General features: G+C 42.6%; 2 protein-coding genes across 5 annotated transcripts in view; both read left to right on the top strand.

Moving 5' to 3' along the window:
* Nucleotides 1-5908: 5908 nt before the first annotated feature.
* On the top strand, nt 5909-22158 carry fut9a (fucosyltransferase 9a). 2 transcript variants are annotated; one of them, XR_009132336.1, is made up of 3 exons: nt 5909-6051; nt 12529-14479; nt 17997-22158. XR_009132336.1 is itself a non-coding variant. In XM_058090078.1 (2 exons), exon 2 carries the CDS (start codon nt 12537-12539, stop codon nt 13614-13616), a length of 1080 nt encoding a protein of 359 aa, XP_057946061.1. In that variant the 5' UTR covers nt 5909-6051; nt 12529-12536; the 3' UTR covers nt 13617-17708. The 2 variants fall into 2 exon arrangements, 1 of the variants encoding a protein (XP_057946061.1); XM_058090078.1 differs by lacking the exon at nt 17997-22158 and having other exon boundaries at nt 12529-17708.
* The window catches only part of fhl5 (four and a half LIM domains 5), a 28226-nt gene continuing 6578 nt past the window's right edge, over nt 5910-27557 (top strand). The window contains exon 1 of one of the 3 annotated variants that reach the window (XM_058090081.1): nt 5910-6051. Coding sequence is in view for 1 of the 3 variants with exons in the window: in XM_058090079.1 (XP_057946062.1) it covers nt 25902-26063 (162 nt within the window). In the remaining 2 variants the exon portion in view is untranslated. Of the gene's footprint in view, nt 6052-22328; nt 26064-27557 lie in introns of those variants that run through there. The other 2 variants (XM_058090080.1, XM_058090079.1) reach the window with 2 other exon arrangements.

Below are 27557 nucleotides of genomic sequence, written 5' to 3'. Positions count from 1 at the left end.
GCCATCCCATCCGGTTTGCGTTTAGTTGGACCATCATTTATTTTTCAACAGGACAATGACCCCAAACACACCTCCAGGCCGTGGAAGGGCTTTTTGACCGAGAAGGAGAGTGATGGAGTGCTGCGGCAGATGACCTGGCCTCCACAGTCACCAGACCTGAACCCATTCGAGATTTGGGGTTTGGGGTGAGCTGGACCGCAGAGTGAAGGCAAAGGCGCCAACAAGTGCTCAACACCTCTGGGAACTCCTTCATGTTGGAAAACCATTTCTGGTGAATACCTTTTGAAGTTCATCGAGAGAATGCCAAGAGCAGGGGTCGGGAACCTTTTTGGCTAAGAGAGCCATGAAGACCAGATATTTTAAAATGTGTATCTGTGAGAGCCATATACATTTTTTTAAACATTGAATGCAATAAAATGTGTGCATTTGTATGTAAGACCAACAGTTTTAGATATAATGGGCTCTAATTACGTAGACGGGGCGGCACGGTGGTCTAGGGGTTAGCGCACAGACCTCACAGCTAGGAGACCAGGGTTCAATCCCACCCTTGGGCATCTCTGTGTGGAGTTTGCATGTTCTCCCCGTGCATGTGTGGGTTTTCTCCGGGTACTCCGGTTTCCTCCCACATTCCAAAAACATGCTAGGTTAATTGGCCACTCCAAATTGTCCATAGGTATGAATGTGAGTGTGAATGGTTGTTTGTCTATATGTGCCCTGTGATTGGCTGGCGACCAGTCTAGGGTGTACCCCGCCTTACGCCCGAAGACAGCTGGGATAGGCTCCAGCACCCCCCGCGACCCTCGTGAGGAAAAGCGGTAGAAAATGAATGAATGAATGAATTACGTAGACCAGGCACACTACCCCACGCCAATGGGGTGTGGCCAGCACACTTTCGTGAGCAGCGCAGTGTCCAATAATAAATCAAATACTTGCTGCCATTAATACAACTTCTGCTGCTGCATAGTTTTGAACCGTATTCAGTACACGTATTTCATTCTTTTGGCCATCCTTACCAGAAGGCTTGGTTCTGCAGCTTTAGCTAGGTGACTATTTGACTAAAGGAGGAAAGTTTACATTTACATGTTGACATCTCAATGACCGAGGTAGACTACCGCATTACCCAGTAATAATCAAGTTTTGGTGTTTGACCTGGAAAATATCATCAAGAAAGATAGATATGGTTGGCCGTATTGCAGTAGAAAAGAGATGGACGGATTAAAATGCATAAGAAAGTTTTGATTTTTAATATTATTTTTAACAGTCATTTCTGTGATGTTTACTTTAAAATGTTAGCAAAAATACATTTTTATTGTGGTAAGAAACGCTTGAGAGCCAGATACAGTCATCAAAAGAGCCCTACCTGGCTCCCGAGCCATAGGTTCCCTACCTCTGGCCAAGAGTGTGCAAAGCAGTAATCACAGCAAAGGGTGGCTATTTTGAAGAAACTCGAATATAAAACACATTTTCAGTTATTTTCACCTCATAACTCCACATGTGTTCATTCATAGTTTTGATGCCTTCAGTGAGAATCTACAATGTAAATAGTCATTAAAATAAAGAAAACGCTAGGTGTGTCCAAACTTTTGGCCTGTACTGTACATCCACGTGAACACAGATTATTATTATTATTATTTTTTGTAAATACAGATTTGAGCACGACTCGTGGACGGGCCCTGCCAAAAAAAAATAAAAAATACAGATTTTTCTTTGTTGTTTGGACCTTTCCCATACTAGAATCAATGCCTTTTTATGCCAATTTTGCCATTTTGGTTAGGAATAATCACTTGTATGATATTTAGTATTATATTTAGGACCACACAAGAATGATTTCATGTTAGAAACATCTTCATTTTTCACTTTTTTCCATCTTTGAAAAAGAAAATGACACCGTACAACAATAGAAAATGTGAGGATCCATTGTGTGTTGCATAAAGGTAATTTAAAAATGTGAATGGCATGATATCAAAAATATGATTTTTGAGGAATATCTGGAATATGAAATGATAACAATTTTTCATTATGAAGATATTTCAAGAAAACAACCTGACCGGGTCATTTTTTACCCACTTATGGAAGGTTGGGGTAGTAACAAAAAAAACAAAAATTTCTTAAAATGTATAAAAGATAAGTTAAAAATGTGAATGGCATGATATCAAAAACATGTTTTTTGAGGAATACCTGGAATATGAAATGATAAAAAAATTTAATTACGAAGATATTTCAAGAAAACAACTTAACCGGGTCATTTTTGACCCACTTATGGGAAGTTGGGGTAGTAACACAAAAACAAAAATTTCTTAAAATGTATAAAAGGTAAGCTAAAAATATGAATGGCATGATATCAAAAACATGTTTTTTGAGGAATACCTAGAATATGAAATGATAAAAAATTTTCATTATTTTTCAAATTTTAAATTTCAAGAAAACAACTTAACCGGGTCATTTGTGACCCACATATGCGTCTAAGGGTTAAACACTCTCAAAGTTCAAATTTTGTTTGATCGTTCAAAAGCCGTCCCTCTGGGTACCAGCCATTTTTTATAATTTTGACTGCTTTTTCAAGGCATAAAAAATATTGTGTTCTTGGGTTATATAGACATGGTATATACCAAAAGAAGGACTTTCATCAGAAAAAAAAAGTTGGTTTCTACCTTCTTGTTCTTTAGTAATCAGCAGTAGAACATAGGTAAGTTTCAGTTCCCAACAAAAAAGGGGCTTTATGTGAAATGATAAATTTCAAGCATAGCTTTCATTTTGACACAAATTTAGCAATATATATTTTGCCAAAATATCTAAACAACGATGCCACAACAGAAACAACACAAAAAAATGATTGTTTTACATGAAAATAATACATTTTCACAAATATAACATCATGAACTATTTACAGTTTTCACTCTTCACATTGAGGGCGGCATGGCGGTCGAGTGGTTAGCGCGCAGACCAGGGTTCAATTCCATTCTCGGCCATCTCTGTGTGGAGTTTGCATGTTCTCCCCGTGCATGCGTGGGTTTTCTCCGGGTACTCCGGTTTCCTCCCACATTCCAAAAACATGCTAGGTTAATTGGTGACTCCAAATTGTCCATAGGTATGAATGTGAGTGTGAATGGTTGTTTGTCTATATGTGCCCAGTGATTGGCTGGCCACCAGTCCAGGGTGTACCCCGCCTCTCGCCCGAAGACAGCTGGGATAGGCTCCAGCACCCCCGCGACCCTCGTGGTGAAAAGCAGTAGAAAATGAATGAATGAATGAACACTTCACATTGAACCATGTGTGTGCACCCATTTGCGACTTAAAACCGCATCTAACATGATCTCTTCTGTTGTAGAGTTGCATCATCACCTGTTTGTGCCTCTCCCGCAAAAAACACAACAGTCGTAAATAAGTCTTTGGTAGTGAAAGACTTAATTCTCTTGGACACAGGAAATTATTAAGTGACTCACTTATTCATACTCTGACATGCCTCATGCCGCCGCTGTTTGGCTGTAACGTTTTTGTATCCTTGTTATTAACATATTATGATTATATGTATGTTGTGATCATATCTATGGTCGCTCATAAACTGGAGACACGGCAGTGGTGCCGTGATTGACTGACAATGGCCTACAGCGAATCGGAACACAATAGGCGGGTTCTCTCTTAGCCAATCAGGACTGTCGTCAATCACGACTGACCTCATGTTAGTGATTCTCCGTTTAACCTAGGACACAGGCTGGAGATGACTTTGTCAATAACAGACTGGGAGTGTTGCTCGAGATCTTTGTTTTTCCTCTGTTAACCATGGTTCCCAGCAAGGAAACACGCACACTCAGAATCGGTGCACCTCAGGAATGGTAGCAGGCAGGCATGAGTGCTCGCATAGTGAGGCAAAGACTTTTGGAAAATCGCCTGGTGTCAAGAAGGACACCAATAAGACATTTCTCTCCAGGAAAAAACATCAGGGAGAGACTTTTATTCTGCTAAGATGCAGGTTTTGGACTCCTAAAGACAGGAGTAAAACCAGTTTCACTTATGAATCCCGGGGGCATCAGTGAGTGCTACCATTAGTCCCGCGTCCTGAACTCATTCAGGTGGGGGGTTGCTTCTCGGCCAAGGGAGTGGCCTCACTCATAATTTTGCCGAAGAACACAGCCACAGTTTTGGAGCTCTGGCTTCTGGACCACCAAAATATGACGTCTTTCACCGGTCTTGATGTATCTGTAAATGTTAATGAGTTTTCATGAACATTTAGCACCCAAACCGGCAAAGAACGGTACCAAAACTACTTCCGAAAGCAACTTCTCCCAATCACCCAAGAACAGTTTAGTGAGGAACAATGCCTTTTCCAAAAGTGGTTTGGGGAACAACATAGGAACATCTGACAAAAAGATTTAAAAAACACAGAAGCAGCAAACTTTATGAAAACTTTTGTTCACGACTCCACACATGCCAATATGCGTGGGCGAAGCAGCTCAGCCAAATGTTCTTCACATGCGAAAATTCTCACATCATCAAAGCTGTCCTTTTTAGGTCCGATTTAATCTAGTCCAGGGGTCTCAAACACGCGGCCCGCGGGCCAAATGTGGCCCGCAGGACACTAGTTTGAGGCCCCCGCCTTGATATGAAAGTTTAATGTTCGTGCGGCCCGCGCAAGTTTGATATGGATGCTGTATGGTATCATGTACCCAGAAAAAATTATTACGTTTGATTCATGTTCATGTTAAAGGTTAAATAACTGTTAATAGTTATCCTCCCTATCCGTGTGGAAGTGGTAAGTTTTGGGCTATTTAAGTTTAAAGGAAATAACTTGAAGGCTACCGTTTAGGTCGCTAGCTCTCTAGTTTGCGAGTTAGCATGTGTCTCAAGACCCTGCAGTTGCGCAATACGTTGTAAATAAAAAAAAGTATAAATGTGACTATAGTCGTGTTTTGTCATGTCTACAGGGCTCTAATAATGCTTTGTTCATTTTAATCTGAAAAAAATCATTTGTCTACCCACCAACTATATGTGGTTTCTTAAGTTTTTATTATTTGCCGTTTTATTATTATTATTATTATATTTATTTATTACTGATTGATTGATTTTCTTTATTCTTGATTTGTTTATTTATTTTTCATCTTATTTTGTGTAGAAAAATAAAAAGTAAGATATTTGAGAACAGTGGAATGTTTTATCAGAGCTTTTCTTGTAGAAAATCGAAACCAAAGCTTATTCATTTTTCTGTTTTTAATAAATGCGTTTTTTTTGTTTTTTTTTGGAAAACCTGATGCGGCCCAGTCTCGCCCAGACCCTAGCTCCAGTGGCCCCCAAGTAAATTGTGTTTGAGACCCCTGTTCTAGTCCAACACCGTTATCGTTGGCGGTAGCAGTAATCCCTCGTTTATCACAGTTAATTGGGTCTAGAGCCAACCATGATCTGTAAATTTCCTCAAAGCAGGATTCTGTATTCATAAATGAAATCCTTTTAGAGCCCTGTAGACATAAAATAACAAGCTTGTAGTCACCTCATATAATAAGAGAAGATTTTAAGATTCATGTGTGCTGCTGTAAAGGTTTCTGGTGCTTGGGGAGCTGAGTGAGAGGTGGACAGGAAGTGATGTTGGAGGATCAGAGTCAAGCTCTATCTCGGCGCTGGTTACGGCCGCAAGAGTAGCTCGTGTTAGGGATTATTGTGCCTGTTGTGAGATCATTCAAATCTGCAGTCGATCAAGTCTGGTGCTTGTGTGTCTCGACAAACATCACAGTATTGTGCCTATTGTGCAGTATTGTATTATTGTGCATTTTTATTTCGTCTCCATGTGGACATAGCCTTAGAGTAATTGCTTTTCTATCTATGTATTTGTTTAAAAAAAAAAAATGTTTTAAAGGCGACCCGCTTAAGAGGACCTGCTGGACCAGTTCAAGACACAACACAGCCCGTATAGTCATTGTTATACGACGCAACAGCCAAAGGCCGCTCATCACCCCAAGGCACCGATACCAAGGACGGCTCCATGTAGCAAACGACAGCATTACCCACCGCCTCCGCTCCGCAGGCTCGCTTGGATTCCGGCTGCAGGTCAAAATCTTCCAGGTCAGTATGATGATGTCACCAGTCTGTCAGTCAGAGGGAGGTCTTCGACTATACAAGGTGTGTCAGAAAAGTTCCAAAGACGAGTAGAGAACAAGGCTGGAAAAGGGCGTTTGACTCCGGGGGGGATTACTTCAAAGGGGACAACTTGTCGTTTGATTTTGAAATCTTTCGTCCTGGTAATTTTCTGACACACCTGTGCACTGCATGCACAATTATTAGGCAAATATTTTTGCAATGCATAGACTTTAAGGCTTACTGGATTGAAGCATATCTTGTGATGTGTATTTGTGTAATAAGTAGGGGGGTTACAGGATCTTGCAAGATTTCTCGTTATCACACAATATATGAAAAAAACTTGATCATTTTGCCATTCCTAGGGCCCTATAAATTCCGTTTATTTTTTCCCAAATTCCGTTTTTTCCGTTTTAATTTTTTGGAATTCCATTTTTGTTTTACCTTTTACTCATTTTACCACGAAAGAGTGCGTTTTAAAGAAAACAAACATATTAGCTCTACTCACAGACACACAGAATTTCCCAGTTTGGGATCAATAAAGTACATCTACCTGTCTATCTATCTATCTAGCTACGCACACGCACGCACACACAGATGGTGACTACCACTACGTTGTATATTAGGCTGATAAATTAACATTAACTTACCAATAACGATGTTTAGCACACTGCAATCCCTAGCATCAGTGGTCTCATCCACAACAACGGAGAATTTTTCCCCCCGGATCTTCTGGAGCACAGAGGAGATGTGTTGCTCAAACACTCGGGGGAGGTGAAGTTGACGGAGGCTGCTGGCATTTTCAGGCAGCGCTCCTCCCTGTTTGCAGTGCTTCACGAGAAAAGGACGTATTTTTCCCAACTTCTCCAAGGGGATGTCGGCCTCAGCACACATGCTCACAAAATCCTCGATGAAGTCTTTTCTTAAGTCCGCTGACTTGAACGAGGCAGTAACGCATGTCTGTCGGGGCTGCCTGCTAGCGTTAGCGCTATGCGTTTTTTTTTTTTTTAGATGACTTTTGGATAACAAGTGGTCATCACATGTGTTTTTTCGCTTCCAGTCAACTGAGTGTTGACAGAAAGTACAAAATAACATGTCACCTGATACATAGAAGTCACCTGGGTACTGCTCCGCTCTGTATTTCGGCGTTAGCGTGGTATTGCGCAACTTCTTCGCAGACGGGGGGAGTGCCATGTTTGAAAAAGGGCGGTAGGCAGGTATTGTGTCACATTGATTACCGACCTCCGGGAACGATTCCCCAAGTTTATGTTCCTCTTTCTCATGAAAACAGCATTTCCGCGATATTCCGCATTCAAAATAATTTCTGTTTTTATTGTCCAATTCCGCGATTCCGTCCGCGATTCCGCGAACGCGGAAATTATAGGGCCCTACATTCCATAATTTATTTACATGATACAAGGCCTGGGACTAACAATTATTTTTGTTGTCAATTCATCTAAAGCAGGGGTGCTCACACTTTTTCAGCATGCGAGCTACTTTTAAAATGACCGAGTCAAAATGATCTACCCACTACAAAAATGCAAAACATCTATTTATTTTCAAATGTATTGAGGATTATTTGTACGTACAATGTATGTTGATGTACCTTACATAACCAAATGAGCCAATATTGCAAAACACACATAATTAACTATTAACATTTTTTGTAATTACCTGAGTTTACTTTGATGACTTGCACTGAATTGAACCAGCCAGGGATGCATAGTCCGGACAGTAGCTGCTGATAGCCAGCCTCAAGCACACTTCCAAATGTTTATCAGTCATGGATAATATCCGTATCATAATATCCGTATAATATTCCATATCCGTATGGAAGTGATATGTTTTTGCCTTTTTACTTGGTCCAGCTCCTTCACTCATTTTAGTGACCATAAACTTTAGCGAGGGCTTAAAATCTGACGCAATTCGCCGACTAGCTTAGCACTTTGCATTGTTGTTTACGCATGAGCGGTGACCTAAAGGTCAAAAATTCAGTTGTCATCTGAATGGCTGCCCTGTATATCAATCAAGTGACGGCATTGACGCTAGGATGATATTTTTTTAATGTCACGCCGCGATCGACCAGCGATAGACCAGTACCACCTCCGCGATCGACCGGTAGATCGCGATCGACTTAATGAGCACCCCTGGTCTAAAGGCTAGGCACTTGACTGACTTTTTCAAAGTCAAAGCTGACACAACACGACAGCACAATTCACAGTTCCGCATGTCCAAAATGAAGCAAAGTTATTTAATCCTACCCCCCCATGGGTTTCACATTAGTTGCAATACATTTGTTCACCTCCTGTATTCCAAATTTACTGTATTTTTGCCATACCAATTGGGTCCTGTTGACAATCTTACAAATGATTTGAACAAGCTTTTAAGTAATGCTCTTAATACCGTAGCACCATTAAGATATAAGACTCCTTCCACAAGACTTACACTTTGGTTTCCAACTCGTCGGCGGATGGAGAGCAAATCGTGTGCGACTAAACTTCAGGTCTTCCGTCAGGCATGGTGGGATAGCCTGACCAAATACAAACAGGCTCTCGTCGTGGCAAAACCAATTATTTTTTCGAGATGAATCGACCTCAATAAAAATGACCCTAAATACTTATTCGACACAGTCGCATCGCTAATTGGATTTTCCAGGTCGGTTAAAGCTATCGGCCGCCAACACCACTGTTGGCATCGCTTCTATTCTTCGTTCCACTAGCTTTTCCTATTTAGAGGAAGTATCCCTTGACGGGCAACATGTCTGCTCGACCCGCTGCCTGGGAAACTCGTTAAAGAACTGTTCCCAATTTTAGGTCCTTCAATCTTAAATATTATAAATCTATGGCTTTGCTCCAGCTCTCTGCCTGGAGCTTTCAAGATTGTAGCGCAACAGCTTAATGATCACATTTTACTTGAACCTCTTCAGTCGGGTCTTAGGGTGAACCACTCTACTGAATCAGCATTTGGAAAAGTGGCAAACCATCTTCTTCTATCTATGGATTTTGACACCTCCTCGATATTATTATGACTAGATCTCAGTGCTGACTTCGATACCGTCCATCGCTCTATCCTACTGGAATGCCTTAAAACACATATTGGTGTTACTGGTCCAGTACTTTCTTGGCTTAGCTCTTATCCCAGGGATCTGACACATCGTGTAGTTTATGGTAATGTGACCTATGAGTACTCTGGTGTCACTTGCGGAGTTCCTCAAGGACCAATGCTCGGTCCTCTTATGATATGGTTCCAAACATAAGATTAGCTTTCACTGTTATGCCGACGACACTCAGCTGTATATACCATTAAAGCTAACTGACCCACGGGACTGCTCTAATCTTAAGGCGTGTCTTATTGATTTATTGATTATTTATCAAACATCGGATGTCCTGTAACTTTTTACTCATGAACCCTGGCAAAACCCAGATGTTGATTATTGGCCCAGCTAAACAGAGTGGCCCGTTTGAGGACACCACTCTGAGTTTTGATAAAAACATCATTGCCCAAAGTGACTCTGGAAAAAATCAAGGTGGGATATTTTATTTGAGTCTATCAATTTAAAAGCACATTAAGAATGTTGGCAAAACTGCATTTTTTCACCTTTGCAACAACGCTAAGATACGGCTTATTCTATCCACGACTAACGCACATTTAAATCAAATCAAATCAACTTTATTTGTAGAGCACTTTTCCTGCAAAGACATGCAACACAAAGTGCTTTCCAGAATTAAAAACAATTACCACAATTAAAAGGAAAAACAATTACAAAGAAAGCCCCTCCCTTCCACCCTCAATACTAGACACACACACCCACACCCACACAATCACCCACAGTAGGGAGACATGGCATGGCACTGAGGAACAAGGAAACGCCACCTTTGGGGCCGTCCACACTGGGAGGAGCCGCAGGCCGTGCCATCGGGGGACCAGCACCCGGTCCCCCCGACTCCGACAGACGGGCGGACCCCCACATTAAAGGGAGGAGCCCCCAGCCGGCCGGGTCGAAGGGACCCAAGGATGGCACCCCCTCAGCAGACCCGACACAGCCCCCAGTGTGGAGGACCCCCCCTTGAGGAAACACTAAAAGCTAGACAAGACTAAGAGCATAAAATAGGACTAAAAAGATAAAAACCTAAGAAAAGTTTAAAAATATGAGTTAAAAGCCTGATTAAAAAGGCGTGTCTTTAATCTTTTTTTAAAAAATATCAACAGTCTCCGCAGTCCTGAGGCTCTCCGGCAGGCTGTTCCACAGGTGGGGGCCATAGTGGCTAAATGCTGCCTTTCGTTCTGGGTTTTGGTATTGTTAAAAGGCCAGTGCCGGAGTACCGCAGGGTCGGGGGGGTTGATATGGTAAAAGCAGATCAGATAAATAAGAAGGTGCCATTAAGGCCGTTAAGACATTTAAAAACCAGTAAGAGAATCTTAAAATCCATCCTGAAGCGGACGGGGGAGCCAATGTAGCGACTTTAAAACCGGCATAATGTGCTCCCGCCCTCTGGTCCTCGTCAGCACGCGTGCGGCTGAATTCTGTGATAATTGGAGATATAAAATACTCTTTTAGGGAAGACCATAGAGCAGGGCATTACAGTAATCTAAGCGACAGGAAATAAATACATGCATTAGCACCTCCGTACTGGCCTGAGAGAGAAACAGGCGGACTCTGGCTATGTTCTTAACGTGATAAAAACCTATTTTTGTTATATTTTTGATATGTGGAATAAAGTTTAGCTCAGAGTCAAAAATCAGTCCAAAAAATAGGATATGTTCAGTAAGGCCCACAAAGGCTGCATTCATTCGTAACGAGAGTACAACAAAGTTGGAAGTAGGAAGTGAGGATGACTGACCCACTCTTGGCTCCGGCTACTGCCTGGTTCAGGAAGGCGTCCGGAGAGTCGGCTTTGCCGATTCCCTGTGAGAAGCCCGTCAGAGAAGGATTGAACTCCCTCAGGATGTCTGCACGCGCACATTCGACAATTTGGAGTATCATCAGTATACAGTATATATACAGTAAACCTCGGATATATCGGATTCAATTGTTCCCACTGGTTTTGTCCGATATAAGCGAAATCCGTTATATGCGTATACCGGAAAATGTCCGTTTTACGCATATATCGGATTTATATCCGGTATATGTGTAAATCGGATTTTAATCCGTTATAAAAAGGCACTTCCTTGACTATGTTTCCAATGTACCTGGACTGGGCAATGAAAAGAGACGTAAGGTAATGAGAATTTAACTTTATTGGACTATGAGCATAACAAATTGTTAATTAAGCTAGGCCCTGTTACGCCCGTCAGGCCTACGTTATTATTATTATTATTTATTATTACTTATCTTCTTTTGTGTCTGTTATTACATGGGAGCCAGCCAACGACATTTCGTTGGCAATTTCACTACTGTGTTTTTGTGCAATGACAATAAAGGGAGTCTATCTATCTATCTATCTATCTATCTATCTATCTATTCACTGCTGTGCTAGTATTATTGACGTCACTCACTTTTATATTTGTCCTAAATCTGGAGCCAGGAGAAAGACAATAGCCAGTGACATCAACAAGATTAGCATAACGATGCAGCCATCCGATATATGCCAGGGAAATTTAATGCAAATGCATTGGAACGGGACTGGAGATTTTGTCCGAAATAGGCGAAATCCGTTATAAAAAATCTGATATATGCAATGAATTTTTATTGGAAATGCATTGCAGAAAAATCGGTTCTTTTTTATTTGTCCGTTGTGAGCGAATTCCCGATATATCCGAGTCCGATATATCCGAGGTTCACTGTAGTAATTGCTGAGATACGGTATGTCCTTTTTAGACATGTTGGATTGTGTGCATGTACGAGTGGTTAGAGCGCAGGCCACACAGCTATGAAACGTGGGTTCAAATCCCCTTTCGGCCATCTCTGTGTGGAGTTTGCATGCTCTCCCCGTGCATGCGTGGGTTTTCTCCGGGTACTCCGGTTTCCTCCCACATTCCAAAAACATGCTAGGTTAATTGGCAACTCCAAATTGTCTGAATTGTATGAATGTGAGTGTGAATGGTCTGCGGGGGTTTGATATAGTAAAAGCAGATCAGATAAATAAGAAGGTACCATTAAGGCCGTTAAGACATTTAAAAACCAGTAAGAGAATCTTAAAATCCATCCTGAAGCGGATAGGGGAGCCAATGTAGCGACTTTAAAACCGGCGTAATGTGCTCCCGCCCATTTAAGATGCGACTTTAAGGTTCTGTTGCCCGCCTACAAAATATTCCATGGGTCGGTCGCCCTAGTTGTACCCTACGCTCACAACACGCCGGTCTTTTGACAATCCCAAGACCCAGACCCGCGTACCCATGCTTTCACACAAAACTGCTGGCTTGAAACCGGTTGAAAGGCACTAAGCCGCCGTAACTCATGTTGAACGCATGTTGAAACATGATGGAGAGAACTTTCCAGTGATGATGTCCCTTGTGCCCGTCCAGGACAGAGTATGTCATCTGCAACAGCTCACAGAATCCTACGACCCCTTCTTGTCGGCACATTCATCCTGGGATGCTTTGTGACTCTTTTTTTGATGTATTTTAAACCCTCCACCGGCTGGCTATCCGGTCCCGTCGAGTCAACGGCATCCACAGAGCGGGTCAAAGGCATCTTCTACGCCAAGAGTGATAAAAATGTCACCACGGTACTCATCTGGCTGTGGCCCTTCGGACAGACCTACGACCTGAATGTGTGCGGCTCGCTCTTCAACATCGAGGGCTGCTTTATCACGGCCGACAGGAACCTCTACAACAAGTCCGACGGCGTCCTCATCCACCACCGGGACATCTGTTCGGACTTGTCCAACCTCCCCCCACTGCAGCGTCCGTCCTTCCAAAAGTGGATTTGGATGAACTTTGAGTCTCCGTCGCACTCCTCTCAGCTCTCCGGCATCGAGAATTTGTTCAACCTGACCCTCAACTACCGCCGGGATGCCGACATCGAAGTGCCTTACGGGTCCATCGTGGCCGCAGAGGGCGAGGAAGACTTTGTCCCGCCCAGCAAAAACAAGCTGATCTGCTGGATCGTGAGCAACTGGAACCAAGAGCACGTGCGGGTCAAGTACTACAACGAGCTGTACAAACACATCGAGGTCCACGCGTATGGACAAGCCTTTGGGGAGTACATCTCCGACCAGGACTACTTCCCCACCATGGCCAGCTGTAAGTTCTACCTGGCTTTCGAGAACTCAATCCACAAGGACTACATCACAGAGAAACTCTACAACCCGCTTGCTGTGGGGACGGTGCCCGTGGTGCTGGGCCCGTCGCGCCAGAATTACGAGAACTTCGTGCAAGGGGATGCCTTCATCCACGTAGACGACTTCTCTTCGCCCAAGGAGCTGGCCGACTACCTGCTGCTCCTGGACAAAAACGAGGAGATGTACCTCAGGTACTTTGAGTGGCGGCGGCACTTTAAAGTGAAGAAGGCATTATTCTGGGCCGAGCACACGTGCCTGGCTTGTGACTACCTGCGCAGGCACAGGGAGTACAAGACGGTCAACAACCTGGACAAGTGGTTCTGGGGCTGAGACAGCTTTGCTGGACTATGCAGAGTCGGTGTCACTGAGCTCATTAGATTCACGTTTCATGCCAATTTTGCCAAGCCTTATTTGATTTTTTTTTTGCCTTTTACATTTGCTGTATTCCCTGCGAAGTCACGTCCGTTCCGTCCGTGGCTCCATATGCCTACGGTACCGCAACATTTGGTTCTCTAGCCACACAGAACAAGACCCCGACTGATTTTAAACAACTCTTGAACGAATCTCAGGGCATTGAATCGATCGCAACTGGATTGTTCAAGTTGTCTCAGAAGATGTTTCGCCTCTCATTCGAGCTAGCGCCATCCGTTCGTGCTCAAGACTTGACAGAACAGCTTGTTGCATTTGATTCATTGCCCTGAGAGTCTGATGACCTGGATGGAGGAGAAGATCCACAGACATGACTTCAAATATATCATGTTGACATTTAAGCACATTTTTGGGAGTGGGAATTTGATCAACTTTTACAGATCACAGTTGCATGGCTCAGGTGGTAGAGTGGTTGTCTCCAAACGTGAAGGTTTGCTGGTTCGTTCCTCGTTCCTCCTTTAAGGGGCAAGATGATGCAGCCTCAGCAGTTAGTAACTGTGGTAAAGTTCAACCTACCTTGGCTTGAACGTAAAAAAAAAAAGTGCTATACGGTCCCAGAAATTAATTAATTCATAAATGATGGCGGGCAGCACGGTGGTCTAGTGGTTAGCGCGCAGACCTCACAGCTAGGAGACCAGAGTTCAATTTCTGTGTGGAGTTTGCATGTTCTCCCCGTGCATGCGTGGGTTTTTTCCGGGTACTCCGGTTTCCTCCCACATTCCAAAAACATGCTAGGTTAATTGGCCACTCCAAATTGTCCATAGGTATGAATGTGAGTGTGAATGGTTGTTTGTCTATATGTGCCCTGTGATTGGCTGGCGACCAGTCCAGGGTGTACCCCGCCTCTCGCCCAAGGACAGCTGAGATAGGCTCCAGCAACCCCCCCTTTGAGGAAAAAGCGGTAGAAAATGAATGAATGAATAAATGATGGCTTTTCTGTGGTTCGACTATGGTCTGTTATTAGTCAAAGTATATGGAAACACAAGTCGTATGTTGTGTTACCGAGTGGTTGGCATGTAGGCCACACAGTCAGGGGATTGCGAAGACCTTGGTTCGAATCTCTGTGTGGGTTTTCTTTGGGTACCCCAAAAACATGCTAGGTTAATTGGCGATTCCAAATTGTCCATAGGTATGAATGTGAGTGTGAATGGTTGTTTGTCTATATGTGCCCTGTGATTGGCTGGCCACCAGTCCAGGGTGTACCCCGCCTCTTGCCCGAAGACAGCTGGGATAGGCTCCAGCACCCCCGCGACCCTTGTGAGGAAAAAGCGGTATAAAATGAATGAATGAATGAATAAATGATGGCTTTTCTGTGGTTAGACTATGGTCTGTTATTAGTCAAAGTATGTGGAACCACAAGTCATAATAATAAAAATAATAATATATTTTATTTGTATAGCGCTTTTCAAAATACTCAAAGACACTTTACAGAAAATGGTGTTGAATAAAAACAAGTAAACAGAGTAAAAGATACGTTACAATACAACATTCATATGTAGTGTTACCGAGTGGTTAGCATGTCGGCCACACCGTCAGGAGATTGGGAGGACCTTGGTTCGAATCTCTTTGTGGGTTTTTCTTCGGGTACCCCAAAAACATGCTAGGTTAATTGGCGACTCCAAATTGTCCATAGGTATGAATGTGAGTGTGAATGGTTGTTTGTCTATATGTGCCCTGTGATTGGCTGGCGACCAGTCCAAAGACAGCTGGGATTAGCTCCAGCATACCCAGCGACCCCGTATGAGGATACGCAGCATAGAAAATGTATGGATGTAGTATTATGGTCAGTAGGTGGCAGTGTTGACACGGAATATTGAAACAATAATGTAATGGAAGGACATGACATTCCCTTAACATGGTATGTCAGACATGATAGTTTGAAAAAAAAAGGTTCTCCTCCCATCCTTTGTGGAAGTGGTTTGCTGTTTCGAGTCCCTGCAGTATACGGGTTGCGATGTGGTGTGAACAATGAATAATAATGAGTGTAAAGGTGACCGTATGGGTGTTATTTCACGTACACAGGGCTCTAAAATTATTTATAAAGTCATAAATGCTGTAATTAAGACAATATAATTTAACGTGGTCGGGTCTGGAACCAATTAGGCGCTATAAACGTGGGACAATGGTACAAGTGAAAGTCCAGTTTACAGTAAACACTCACTGGGAAAATTAAAGCTGGATATTCTCCTGTTAAGAATGTTAAGGCTGGTCCTTATTTTGCAGTAATCAGTGGCACAAAAAAAAGACAAAGAAAAAGTAAGATACACAAGTTAATGCATCCATTATTGAATTGAAATTTTTTTTTTGTCAAATTCCAAAAATATACAAATTGTAGGATGTTTCACTGTATTTTGTTTCTGGAGAAATATGTCAGACCTCGATAAAATATCCTTGAGGTCAGAGGTTACTTTGTGGCGACAACAAGCTGTGACGATTTTTTTTTTTTTTTTCGTTCTTTATATTACAAATGTACATTGTGTACATGATTTACTTTACCATTCCTCATTTTGCTGCTACTACACTGTCAAACTTAAATGTGAGTGTTTACTTGTACAACAGAAAAAGTTATCTTTTATTGTTATCTGATGCTCATTTTACGGTGTCCGACTGACGTAACAACAACAAAGGACTTACATATTTATGACACAATAACGAACATCTGTGCTTGTGATTCATTCAAGTCGCCTATGCAGTGTCTACTGAGCTCAAGTGTCATGCGTGTGTCCTACTGCGCACTTTTTGCCATTTCTCCCTGCATATATTTTATATACACATGTACAGTCCATAAGCATTACATTAGATACACTTTGATTCGATACAAGAGCTGAAATCGAACAAAACGAGCCATTTGGGAGATAATAATGCTCGTACAGCTATTGTATTGCATGTCATTAATGTCATTCAGGTGTATCTATTGGAGTGGCAGTGTCTTTTTTCCTTACTATGCTGTTTTGGATGCATGTTGTCCACTCAAATATTGAAGAATGTGACAACGTCTTTTCATAATTTTTTTTTTTGAAGGGATGGTTTTGTTTACACTCTTGTTTACAGACCTTTACACATAATACATGAAGTTTTTATTGACTGTATGTACAGTAAATATAAATATGACATTTTTGCTAAATCTACCGAACGATGCATCTGAAACAGCAATCTGCAGCTCTTAACCAGGGGGGGGAATTTGATTCCGTTTCCGCTTTTTCATTATTTATAAGCTGTCGCTAAATGTTCTGAACTCCTGTTTCCATGCCAGTTCATGTAGCTCAACCTCCCATAGCTGACGGCATGTTGCGCGAAGTCAACAGTGCCTCTGCTGGTTGCAGCCCAGCGGTGCACCGCAGATGGATTTGACTCCAGTCAAACGTCCACACGACGGTTCCATTTTAGCACTGTGCGAATTCACATCAAGTGTTTTTATGCAAACTGACATTGTCATTCGATTCTTCGGCTCTACACCGGACTGTGTTCTTGCGGAGTGCCATAGTGAATCCTGTATATATATTTAAAAATCATCTTTACGTGTGGAAGTGACTGTAGCTCAAAGTGGGTTGTAAATGTTCAAATCTCTTCATGAAGTGTCGTAACGTGGCAAAGGGAAGCAATGTTACACCTAAAATGTCATTTTTTTTTTTGACGACTAGCACTTTTTTTGTGTGTGTGTTCTGCTTTTTAGATGGAAATGTTGTCACCCATTGTTGACAAAACGATGAAACTGCCATACGGACACTCTGAATACTGTTTGTCTCTTATTTTGCCAAATCCATGTGGTGGAGTTGCCGAGCACCGATGTTGCTGATGTCCTGACAGAAATAACCACAAATGCTCACCTCGCCTCCTTTTTTTAAATCAAGTGAGTCAGTCAGTGTTGAGGTTTTGGGTTTTTTGGGTTGTTTTTTTTTTTTTTGCCAAAATCACTGTATTTTGCCAAATGTTGTATTTGAACTCTTAGCTGTCCAATAGTGTCAACGGAAAATAAAAGAGAAATGAAGCATACGGGATACGTTATTTTTGAACAGGGGTCGGGAACCTGCATCTGGCTCTCACAAGATTTATTATTTTTTTGTTTTTGCTGATATTTTAAAGTAAAATGTTACAGAAATGCAGCGCGGCGGTCGAGTGGTTAGCGTGCAGACCTCACAGCTAGGATGACCAGGGTTCAATTCCACCCTCGGCCATCTCTGTGTGGAGTTTGCATGTTCTCCCCGTGCATGCGTGGGTTTTCTCCGGGTACTCCGGTTTCCTCCCACATTTCAAAAACATGCTAGGTTAATTTGTCCATAGGTATGAATGTGAGTGTGAATGGTTGTTTGTCTAGATGTGCCCTGTGATTGGCTGGCCACCAGTCCAAGGTATTTTTGACAACACGATTGCAGCACTGGCATACGACACGTAAAAATGATCAATGCACCAAACAAAAGGCAGACGCACCCGGCTGAAGTAAATACTACAATCAAATTAGAAACTTAGGTGCGCGTAGAAGAGGGTGTAAAAGTGATGAAACACAGGACAGACCAACACAGGAAAAACTACAAAATAAGAGCACGAAAGCAGGAACTAAGGCAGACAACGTGAAACACAAAAACTGTCACACAAGCAACGGTGCAGATTGTGACAGAATGAACTTTTTGATAACTTTGAAGGTAAAAACGAGCTAATCAAAGGAATAAAAGACCATCGTGATGTGAACTCAAGCGGAGGAAACATAAGTGAAGGACATAACTGCAGTGGTATACTTTTACCTCGCTTTCCATGCGGCACCGGAAGTCACATTCATGGTAATAACTTCCAGGGTGTCACGTTCGCGCTTGCGCTATGCGATGCGACGCCAGGATGCAGAGAGCAGGACCAATATGCAGGTAAAAGGAATTTAATGGCACTTAAACTATGCATACAGCAACTACCAGGCAAACCAAACACAAAGACAATGAAGCCACAAACGAAAGAGCACACACCTGAACTAAATAGGGAGTGTGAAATTAGAGACAGGTGTGTGAAATGAGTCTGAGAGAAAAACGGAAGGGAACAAGAAAGGAAGTAGTTACAAAAATAAGGGCATGGAAACCGGAACTGAGGCAAAGAAGGAAACTAAGAGAGCTGTGTAAGGATCACTTCCAAATGTGCAAACCTCTGGGGCTGGGATGCATCAGGTTTTCCAAAAAAAAAAAACAAAAAAAAAAAAAACATTTATTAAAAACAGAAAAATGAATAAACTTTGCTTTGGTTCTGATTTTCTACAAGAAAAGCTCTGATAAAACATTCCACTGTTCTCAAATATCTTACCTTTTATTTTTCTATACAAAATAAGATCAAGAATAAAGAAAATCAATCAATCAGTAATAAATAAATATAATAATAATAATAATAAAACGGCAAATAATAAAAACTTAAGAAACCACATATAGTTGGTGGGTAGACAAATGATTTTTTTCAGATTAAAATGAACAAAGCATTATTAGAGCCCTGTAGACATGACAAAACACGACTATAGTCACATTTATACTCTTTTTATTTACAACATATTGCGCAACTGCAGGGTCTTGAGACACATGCTAACTCGCAAACTAGAGAGCTAGCGACCTAAACGGTAGCCTTCAAGTTATTTCCTTTAAACTTAAATAGCCAAAAACTTACCACTTCCACACGGATCGGGAGGATAACTATTAACAGTTATTTAACCTTTAACATGAACATTAATCAAACGTAATAATTTTTTTGGGTACATGATACCATACAGCATCCATATCAAACTTGTGCTTGAGCTGTCACGAGGGGGTGAAGCCCGCTCGTGACACAAGGATCACTTCCAAATGTGCAAACCTCATTATTCGAAACTTTGGCGTCATTTAACACGAGAATACAATATTCTAACTACATTTATAGGTCAGAAAAGTGAAAAAAAAACAATCATAGGTCCCCTTTTACCTTTTCAAAACGTCCGCACTCTGGATGTCTTTAGTGTGTAGATGTTGACGGTGTTCCTAGCGTTCAAAGTTTTGGATTGTGCCAATGAAGCGGGTGATTTTATTAATGAAGTAGAAGGAGCCAGAACACCATCGGAATGAACATTTGTGGTTTATTCCTGGATATTCAAAGCGATAAAATGTGTTCTGTTTGCACATAATGTAGACGTGTCGGCATGACTGTTGGATAAGATCTCTGCATACGAGTATTTCCACAGTATTTTAAATGATGCTACTTAAGCTGCTGCTGTAGCATGTAGTGCATCTCAAATGTACTTTCCACGACACACACACACAGTGCAATATAATGCGTGTGGGGGTAAAAATAGATGGTCCAGAAAGCCCAGATAAGTGATTGATGATAGCAAGGAGAGTGTGTTGTGGTGGTTACGCCTCAATCCTCGAACCTGTTGTTAGTTACGCCCTAACCCTCGCAAGCACTCTAGTATTTCCACTCCTTTACGCTCGTCTTTGCCTTGGCCGGAGTCAAAGTGTGTGATAGCAGGATCAGTGATGTCATTAATCCACTGATGTCATTTGAGGATTAATGGAAGGGGTCAGTTGACTCGGGGAGGGATTGTCCCGATAGTTTGAAGGAGTCAGCGAAGTGTCAGTAAGTAGGCGGTTGCCTTTGGGTCTCGAGCACAAACCGAAAGTGTCACAAACCTGGTATATACAGATACCGAGGTGTGTTGTTCATTGACTGACTGTTTTATCTCTTGTGTCTGTCCATCAATCCGTTCATCAGTCCATCCAAAAACATTGAGCCACCATTTAATCAGCCAATATATCTACCTGACTTCTTATCTACCCATCCCATCTCACACATCGACCTACCTACCCTATCTGGCCAGCCATTCACGGGACAAACCACACTACCTAGCTATCTATTGGCCAACCCAGCTCCGGTACTCATCCGTCCGTCCATCCATCTGCCAAACCAACCGACCTCACATACATATCCACCTACTCGTCTACCAACTCATCTGTCCATTCGTCTATAGCAGGGGTCTCAAACTCAATTTACCTGGGGGCCACTGGAGCTAGGGTCTGGGCGAGGCTGGGCCGCATCAGGTTTTCAAAAAAAAAAAAAAAAAAATGCATTTATTAAAAACAGAAAAATGAATAAACTTTGCTTTGGTTCCGATTTTCTACAAGTAAAGCTCTGATAAAACATTCCACTGTTCTCAAATATCTTAATTTTTATTTTTCTACACAAAATAAGATCAAGAATAAAGAAAATCAATCAGTAATAAATAATCCAAACGAGCCTGCGGAGCGGAGGCGGTGGGTAATGCTGTCGTTTGCTACATGGAGCCGTCCTTGGTATCGGTGCCGTCGGGTGATGAGCGGCCTCAAAGAAAATCTATCAATCAGTAATAAATAAATATAATAATAATAATAATAAAACGGCAAATAATAAAACTTAAGAAACCACATATAGTTGGTGGGTAGACAAATGATTTTTTTCAGATTAAAATGAACAAAGCATTATTAGAGCCCTGTAGACATGACAAAACACGACTATAGTCACATTTATACTTTTTTTATTTACAACATATTGCGCAACTGCAGGGTCTTGAGACACATGCTAACTCGCAAACTAGAGAGCTAGCGACCTAAACGGTAGCCTTCAAGTTATTTCCTTTAAACTTAAATAGCCAAAAACTTACCACTTCCACACGGATCGGGAGGATAACTATTAACAGTTATTTAACCTTTAACATGAACATTAATCAAACGTAATAATTTTTTCTGGGTACATGATACCATACAGCATCCATATCAAACTTGCGCGGGCCGCACTAACATTAAACTTTCATATCAAGGTGGGGGTCTCAAACTAGTGTCCTGCGGGCCACATTTGGCCCACGGGCCGCGTGTTTAGACTCTATAGACTCTATAGAAATGTCAGAAGGAATGCGCAGCCTACCTGTTTGCCCATCCCGCCGCAATTTACAAATGACTCATCAGTCCGTCGATTAACCAATCCCTGTATCTATCTGTCTGTCTGTCTGTCCATCCGTCCGCCAGACCAGTCAATTTGCCTTTTTGCTTTACTGACTTACCTTCTTGTCTGTCCAATCTATGTGGCTACTTTTCTACCAACCAAATCTGTCCATTCGCCTGTGGGACCGTCTGTACTACCTATGTGTAGAACCAACCAAACTACCTCTTAGCATCCACCTACCTGCCAAGATCCAAAGGTGTCCAAAACCGTCCAAACACCCTCCAAACCTTTCTTTCTGTATCTTGATTAACCATTGACCAAACTCCCGAAACGTACGACTACTGACCAACATATCCATGTTGGGATGTCCAGCCTACCTGTTTGCCCATCCCGCCGTAATTTACAAATTACCCATCAGTCCATCGATGAACCAATCCCTGTATCTGTCTGTCTGTCTGTCCGTCCGTCCGTCCAGACGGTCCCACAGACGAATGGATAGATTTGCTTGGTAGGAAAGTAGCCACATAGATTGGACAGACAAGAAGGTAAATTGACTGGTCTGGCGGATGGATGGATGGATGGATAGATGGATAGACGGATAGACGGATAGACGGACGGACGGATGGATGGATGGATGGATAGATGGATAGACAGATAGACGGACGGACGGACGGACGGACGTCCGTCTATCCAGCCATCCATCCATCCATCTATCCATCCATCCATCCGCCACACCAGTCAATTTACCTTCTTGTCCGTCCAATCTATGTGGCTACTTTCCTACCAAGCAAATCTGTCCATTTGTCTGTGGGACCGTCTGTCCTACCTATGTGTAGAACCAAGCAAACTACCTCTTAGCATCCACCTACCTGCCAAGATCCAAAGGTGTCCAAAACCATCCAAACCTTTCTTTCTGTATCTTGATTAACCATTGACCAAACTCCCGAAACGTACGACTACTGACCAACATATCCATCTACTTATTAGTCTGTAGAAATGTCAGAGGGACAAGCTCCATCTACCTACTTACCTACCTACCCACCTGTCCAACCAACGGGCCTAGCCGTTGTAGTGTCCCGAGCTACCCACCAGTTTGCTGTATGCCATCCACTGCACCCAAACCAACAAAGGGGTGTAAGCTTCCAGCAATCCAGCAACCCTTCAAAACCCGTCCATCCTCAAACATGGCTGTCCTATTTGTTGGAAATCGAGCTCCGTGTGTGCCTGAGTGCCACATTTGTGAGAGCCCTCTCATTAACCTCCCCAGTCAGCCCTCATCTAATAGATGCCACTTAGGCTGTCATCGCCATGCCAACCAGCTGTCAGATCTGCAGCGCCGAGGCCATTGTGCGCCCCACCGAATTAAAGAGACAGGGAGTCGCAACTGTGTCGCGTTGACGCGTTGCTCTCCAACAAGTCGTCGCCTTTAAAAGGGGCCGCCAGAGTAAATACTTGTGGGTCTTGCGATTTAAGCGCTAGGGGAAAACAACCTCTTAACCGTGGATTTGCACAGCCTGAATACATTGAGATAAGGCCGCTAACCCGAGTCCAGGTCAAATAAAGGCCTATTTAGTTGGGTCCAGACAGACGGAATCAGCTGGCAGCGGCCCACCAGTCGAAACCAGAGGATTACATCAGAAAGAATATGCAAGATAGGCAGATTTTTTTGTGTTGGGTATAATCTGAGCGCACCTGTCGTCTGTCAACTATGTGGACATGAAAGCTTAAAAAATATGCACACATGATGTCGGATTAGAAAGTGGCAAACACACACAGTCATCTGATGTTTGTTGACATGCAATTTGGCTTGTCGTGACTTTGCGTCTATGAATGAATTTCGTTTTATTGTCCTCCACTCATCTGGACACAAGCACAATAAATACTGCAGCGCTTAATCCAGAACAGCAGATAACTCGAGTAATCTTCTTAGAAATACAAAATAGAGTCGATTCGTTCCCTCTACCTGAACTCTTGACATGATGTCAAACCCCCGACACCCCTCGCCAATAGAGCTGTGCATTATTCCTTACAGATGTCTAGTCTAGATTGAATGCAAGAGAAGGGAATGTTAAGATAGTTCATCTTGGCAGGGTTGCAGCAACATCCATGTCACTGACCTATCTATGTGTGTGTGTGTGTGTGTGTGTGTGTGTGTGTTCAAGGGATTAGTCCATAGGCCAGGCTGGTGGTCTTCCCGAGGCTATTTTTATGAAGATGTTTACCCCTTGATCCTTTGGGGAAAACGATATGAGCACGTAGTCTAAGATTCAAAAGTAATTTGCCAACTGTCAGTCGGCGTCAATGCTACAAAAAGAGGATTTGTGTTGTTTCATTGTTGCGTTGTTTGCATTCTTGATAGGTCACCATCGCTTCACTAGCTAGCACAATAGCTCAAGAATGTCCCCTGTTTTCCCCTCATATTCTGCAAAACGTTCCTTATACTAATAATGTAAAATAATAATAATGATGAAAAAAATCTAAAAATATAATGATAAACAGGCAGAACGGCGGTCGAGTGGTTAGCGCACAGACCTCACAGCTAGGAGACCAGGGTTCAATTCCACCCTCCCTGTGCATGCGTGGGTTTTCTCCAGGTACTCCGGTTTCCTCCCACATTCCAAAAACATGCTAGGTTAATTGGCCACTCCAAATTGTCCATAGGTATGAATGTGAGTGTGAATGGTTGTTTGTCTATATGTGCCCTGTGATTGGCTGGCCACCAGTCCAGGGTGTACCCCGCCTCTCGCCCGAAGACAGCTGGGATAGGCTCCAGCACCCCCGCGACCCTCGTGAGGAAAAGCGTAAAAAAATGAATGAATGAATAATGATAAAAAATAATAATGCATGTGTTGACATGTATGATCACTACAAACCACCAATTTCCATCAAACTTATTTCACTAGTTATTTAATGACGCAAACTTGACATAACCAGTGTCCAGGAAACAAGTTACCACACTAGTTAGTGAGCACGTGAAAACAACAAAACCAATTTCCACAAAACAGCTCACTAGTTTGTACAATTATGATACTTACTAATTCTGTTTTTGCAAAGTTATGTTTTTCACTGGACGAGTGGTTAGCGCGCAGGCCACACAGCTAGGAGACCCGGGTTCGATTCACACGATGTGTGGAGTTTGCATGTGGGTTTTCTCCGGGTACTCTGGTTTCCTCCCACATTCCAAAAATATTAGCTAGGTTAGCTAGGTTAGCTTGGTTAACTAGGTTAATTGTCCATAGGTATGAATGATGGCTTTTCTGTGGTTCCACTATGGTCTGTTATTAGTCAAAGTATATGGAAACACAAGTCATATGTTGTGTTACCGAGTGGTTAGCATGTAGGCCACACAGTCAGGAGATTGGGAAGACCTTGCTTCGAATCTCTGTGTGAGTTTTCTTCGGGTACCCCAAAAACATGCTAGGTTAATTGGCGACTCCAAATTGTCCATAGGTATGAATGTGAGTGTGAATGGTTGTTTGTCTATATGTGCCCTGTGATTGGCTGGCGACCAGTCCAGGGTGTACGCCGCCTCTCGCCTGAAGTCAGCTAGGATAGGCTCCAGCATGTCCATGACCCTCGTGAGGTACAGAAAATGGATGGAATTTACTTTAATTTCCACCCATACCCTAAAATCCTGATTCATAACGCTAATGTTCATTAGTCAGTCTTCATTAATTATCTTAGAATTGGGCCAGATAGGACATTTTTTGTGATTCCACTGCACGAAGCAAAGTCCATAACGGTATGCTTGGATGAGTTTGTGCTGGAAGAACAGGATGATGATAAGGCCCAACATCCTCCGAACTAACTAAAGCTCAATAATTCCCACTCCGAAGCGCTCCAGGAAGATGGGAACTCCTCACTGTCCCAGTACTTTTGTCTATATCTAAAATGTATTTCTAATTGTGTCCGGGCACGTCTGGGATGGAGCGATTAAAGCCGTTGAAAAGGCTTAGTGATGTGTGCACTATCAGCTCCCTTAAAAGGTGCAGAATGATGCAGTGGAGCATGTCCGCCCCTCCCTGGAGATTACAGCTAATAAGAGCGCCAGTATTTATAGAAGAAACCCCCCTTGCCCAGTGGATACCCCCTAATCCACGCCTCACCCGTTTCCATCCCCCCCCTACCACCTCCCATTCTTTGCCTGGATCCGGAGCGTCTCCTGGCTCATCCTCATTCCTGCTGCATATCAACATCGTAGTGGTGGAGGTTTTTTTTTTCTTCCCCCCCTTTCTTGCTTTTTAGAGTAACTATAGCTAAGAGACGCTAACAGCAATGTCTACCAACGAGCGCTTCGACTGCCATTATTGCAAAGACTCCCTGCTGGGAAAGAAGTACATTATGAAAGAGGACACGCAGTACTGCACTAAGTGCTATGAGAACCTTTTTGCTAACTGCTGCCAGAGCTGCTCCCTCCCCATTGGCTGCAACTGTAAGGTAAGCGAGGCCGACTGCAAGGTATGCTTACTATGCAATGTATACCACTTTGCACTAATGCTCATAGTTTAGACATTTCCATGTTGATTCATCATTAAATATGAACTACTACTACTACTACTACTACTACTATCGGGAAATAGGCTGAAACAAAACTACTAAATACTGTAATGCACTGGTTCCCAAAGTAGGGTACGTGAATAAAAATGCAAAACTATTAGCGCCTCAGAATTATGAGTGAACCTGAACGCCTCACAGTGCGAGGAGACTGCAGCAGAAGACAGCGTGGAAAATTGTTCATCATCAACAAATAAGTTCATTTATATTGGCATTCCGATCTCACAGCTAGGAGGATCAGGGTTCGATTCCACCCTCGGCCATCTCCTTGTGGAGTTTGCATGTTCTCCCCGTGCATGCGTGGGTTTTCTCCGGGTACTCCGGTTTCCTCCCACATTCCAAAAACATGTTAGGTTAATTGGCCACTCCAAATTGTCCATAGGTATGAATGTGAGTGTGAATGGTTGTTTGTCTATATGTGCCCTGTGATTGGCTGGCCACCAGTCCAGGGTGTACCCCGCCTCTTGCCCGAAGACAGCTGGGATAGGCTCCAGCACCCCCGCGACCCTTGTGAGGAAAAAGCGGTAGAAAATGAATGAATATTAGGATTCCCATTAATCCCTGCATTCCCGCCACAGTGCAAAGAGGCTTTAATGTTGTTTTATGTATTTTTTTAAATTTCAGATACTATTAAAAAGGAGATAGTGGTTCTTTTAGAGTTGGGCCACCATGGACAGATTCCAGTCATATAATGGACACGTCATACTAAACAAGCAGGAGCAAATCTAGCAAACGGCTGTCAGTGCTGCACTCGTACATCACAGCAAACACACCCACACATTTACAAAACGAACCACTTGTCGCTCATACAACAATAAGACAATGTTACACAATGTTCTACTTCTAACAGAAGAACGCAATGTTGCAGATACTGCTTTATCATGATTGTTCAACTTTCCCCTTCAATTTGCTATGAAATGAATATGCAGACTTAAACCATAGCCTGGAGTGGACAAAATAGTGAAGCTTAAATGAAGTCCATTCAATTAAATGAATTCAAAACGGAAGAATGCCAACATCAGAGTGGAATAAAAAATATGTAGGATGATATCTGTCAAAATTAGTCATCATCTTCACTCGGATTTACTATAAAATGAATGAACCATTGAATTAAGTTCAATATTTCAAGTTAATTAACATAATAAGGTTTATGTTTTTGTTTGGGAACAAAGCGCTGTAGTGGGACTGGACCATTCATTTGGAGCAGCAAACAAGACGACTAAACAACGGGATTCCACCATTAAGTATAAACAAAAAGAGCACCTATCATTGAAAAATAGGCTGCAACAAAACAAGCAAATACCGGAACAGCGAGAGCAACTGCTGCTGTCATATGGGGGGGGGGGGGGGGGGGGGGGGCGTATGCTTTGTAAATAC

Source organism: Doryrhamphus excisus, chromosome 13 (assembly GCF_030265055.1).
Source record: "Doryrhamphus excisus isolate RoL2022-K1 chromosome 13, RoL_Dexc_1.0, whole genome shotgun sequence".
In the NCBI taxonomy this organism is placed as follows: domain Eukaryota; kingdom Metazoa; phylum Chordata; class Actinopteri; order Syngnathiformes; family Syngnathidae; genus Doryrhamphus; species Doryrhamphus excisus.
Note: the sequence above shows the minus strand (reverse complement) of the source record. Positions and strands in the feature narration are given on the sequence as shown.

What these genes read in the sequence shown, in the direction of transcription:
- fut9a (XM_058090078.1), top strand. Translation starts at nt 12,537, where the DNA reads ATGTCATCTGCAACAGCTCACAGAATCCTACGACCCCTTCTTGTCGGC.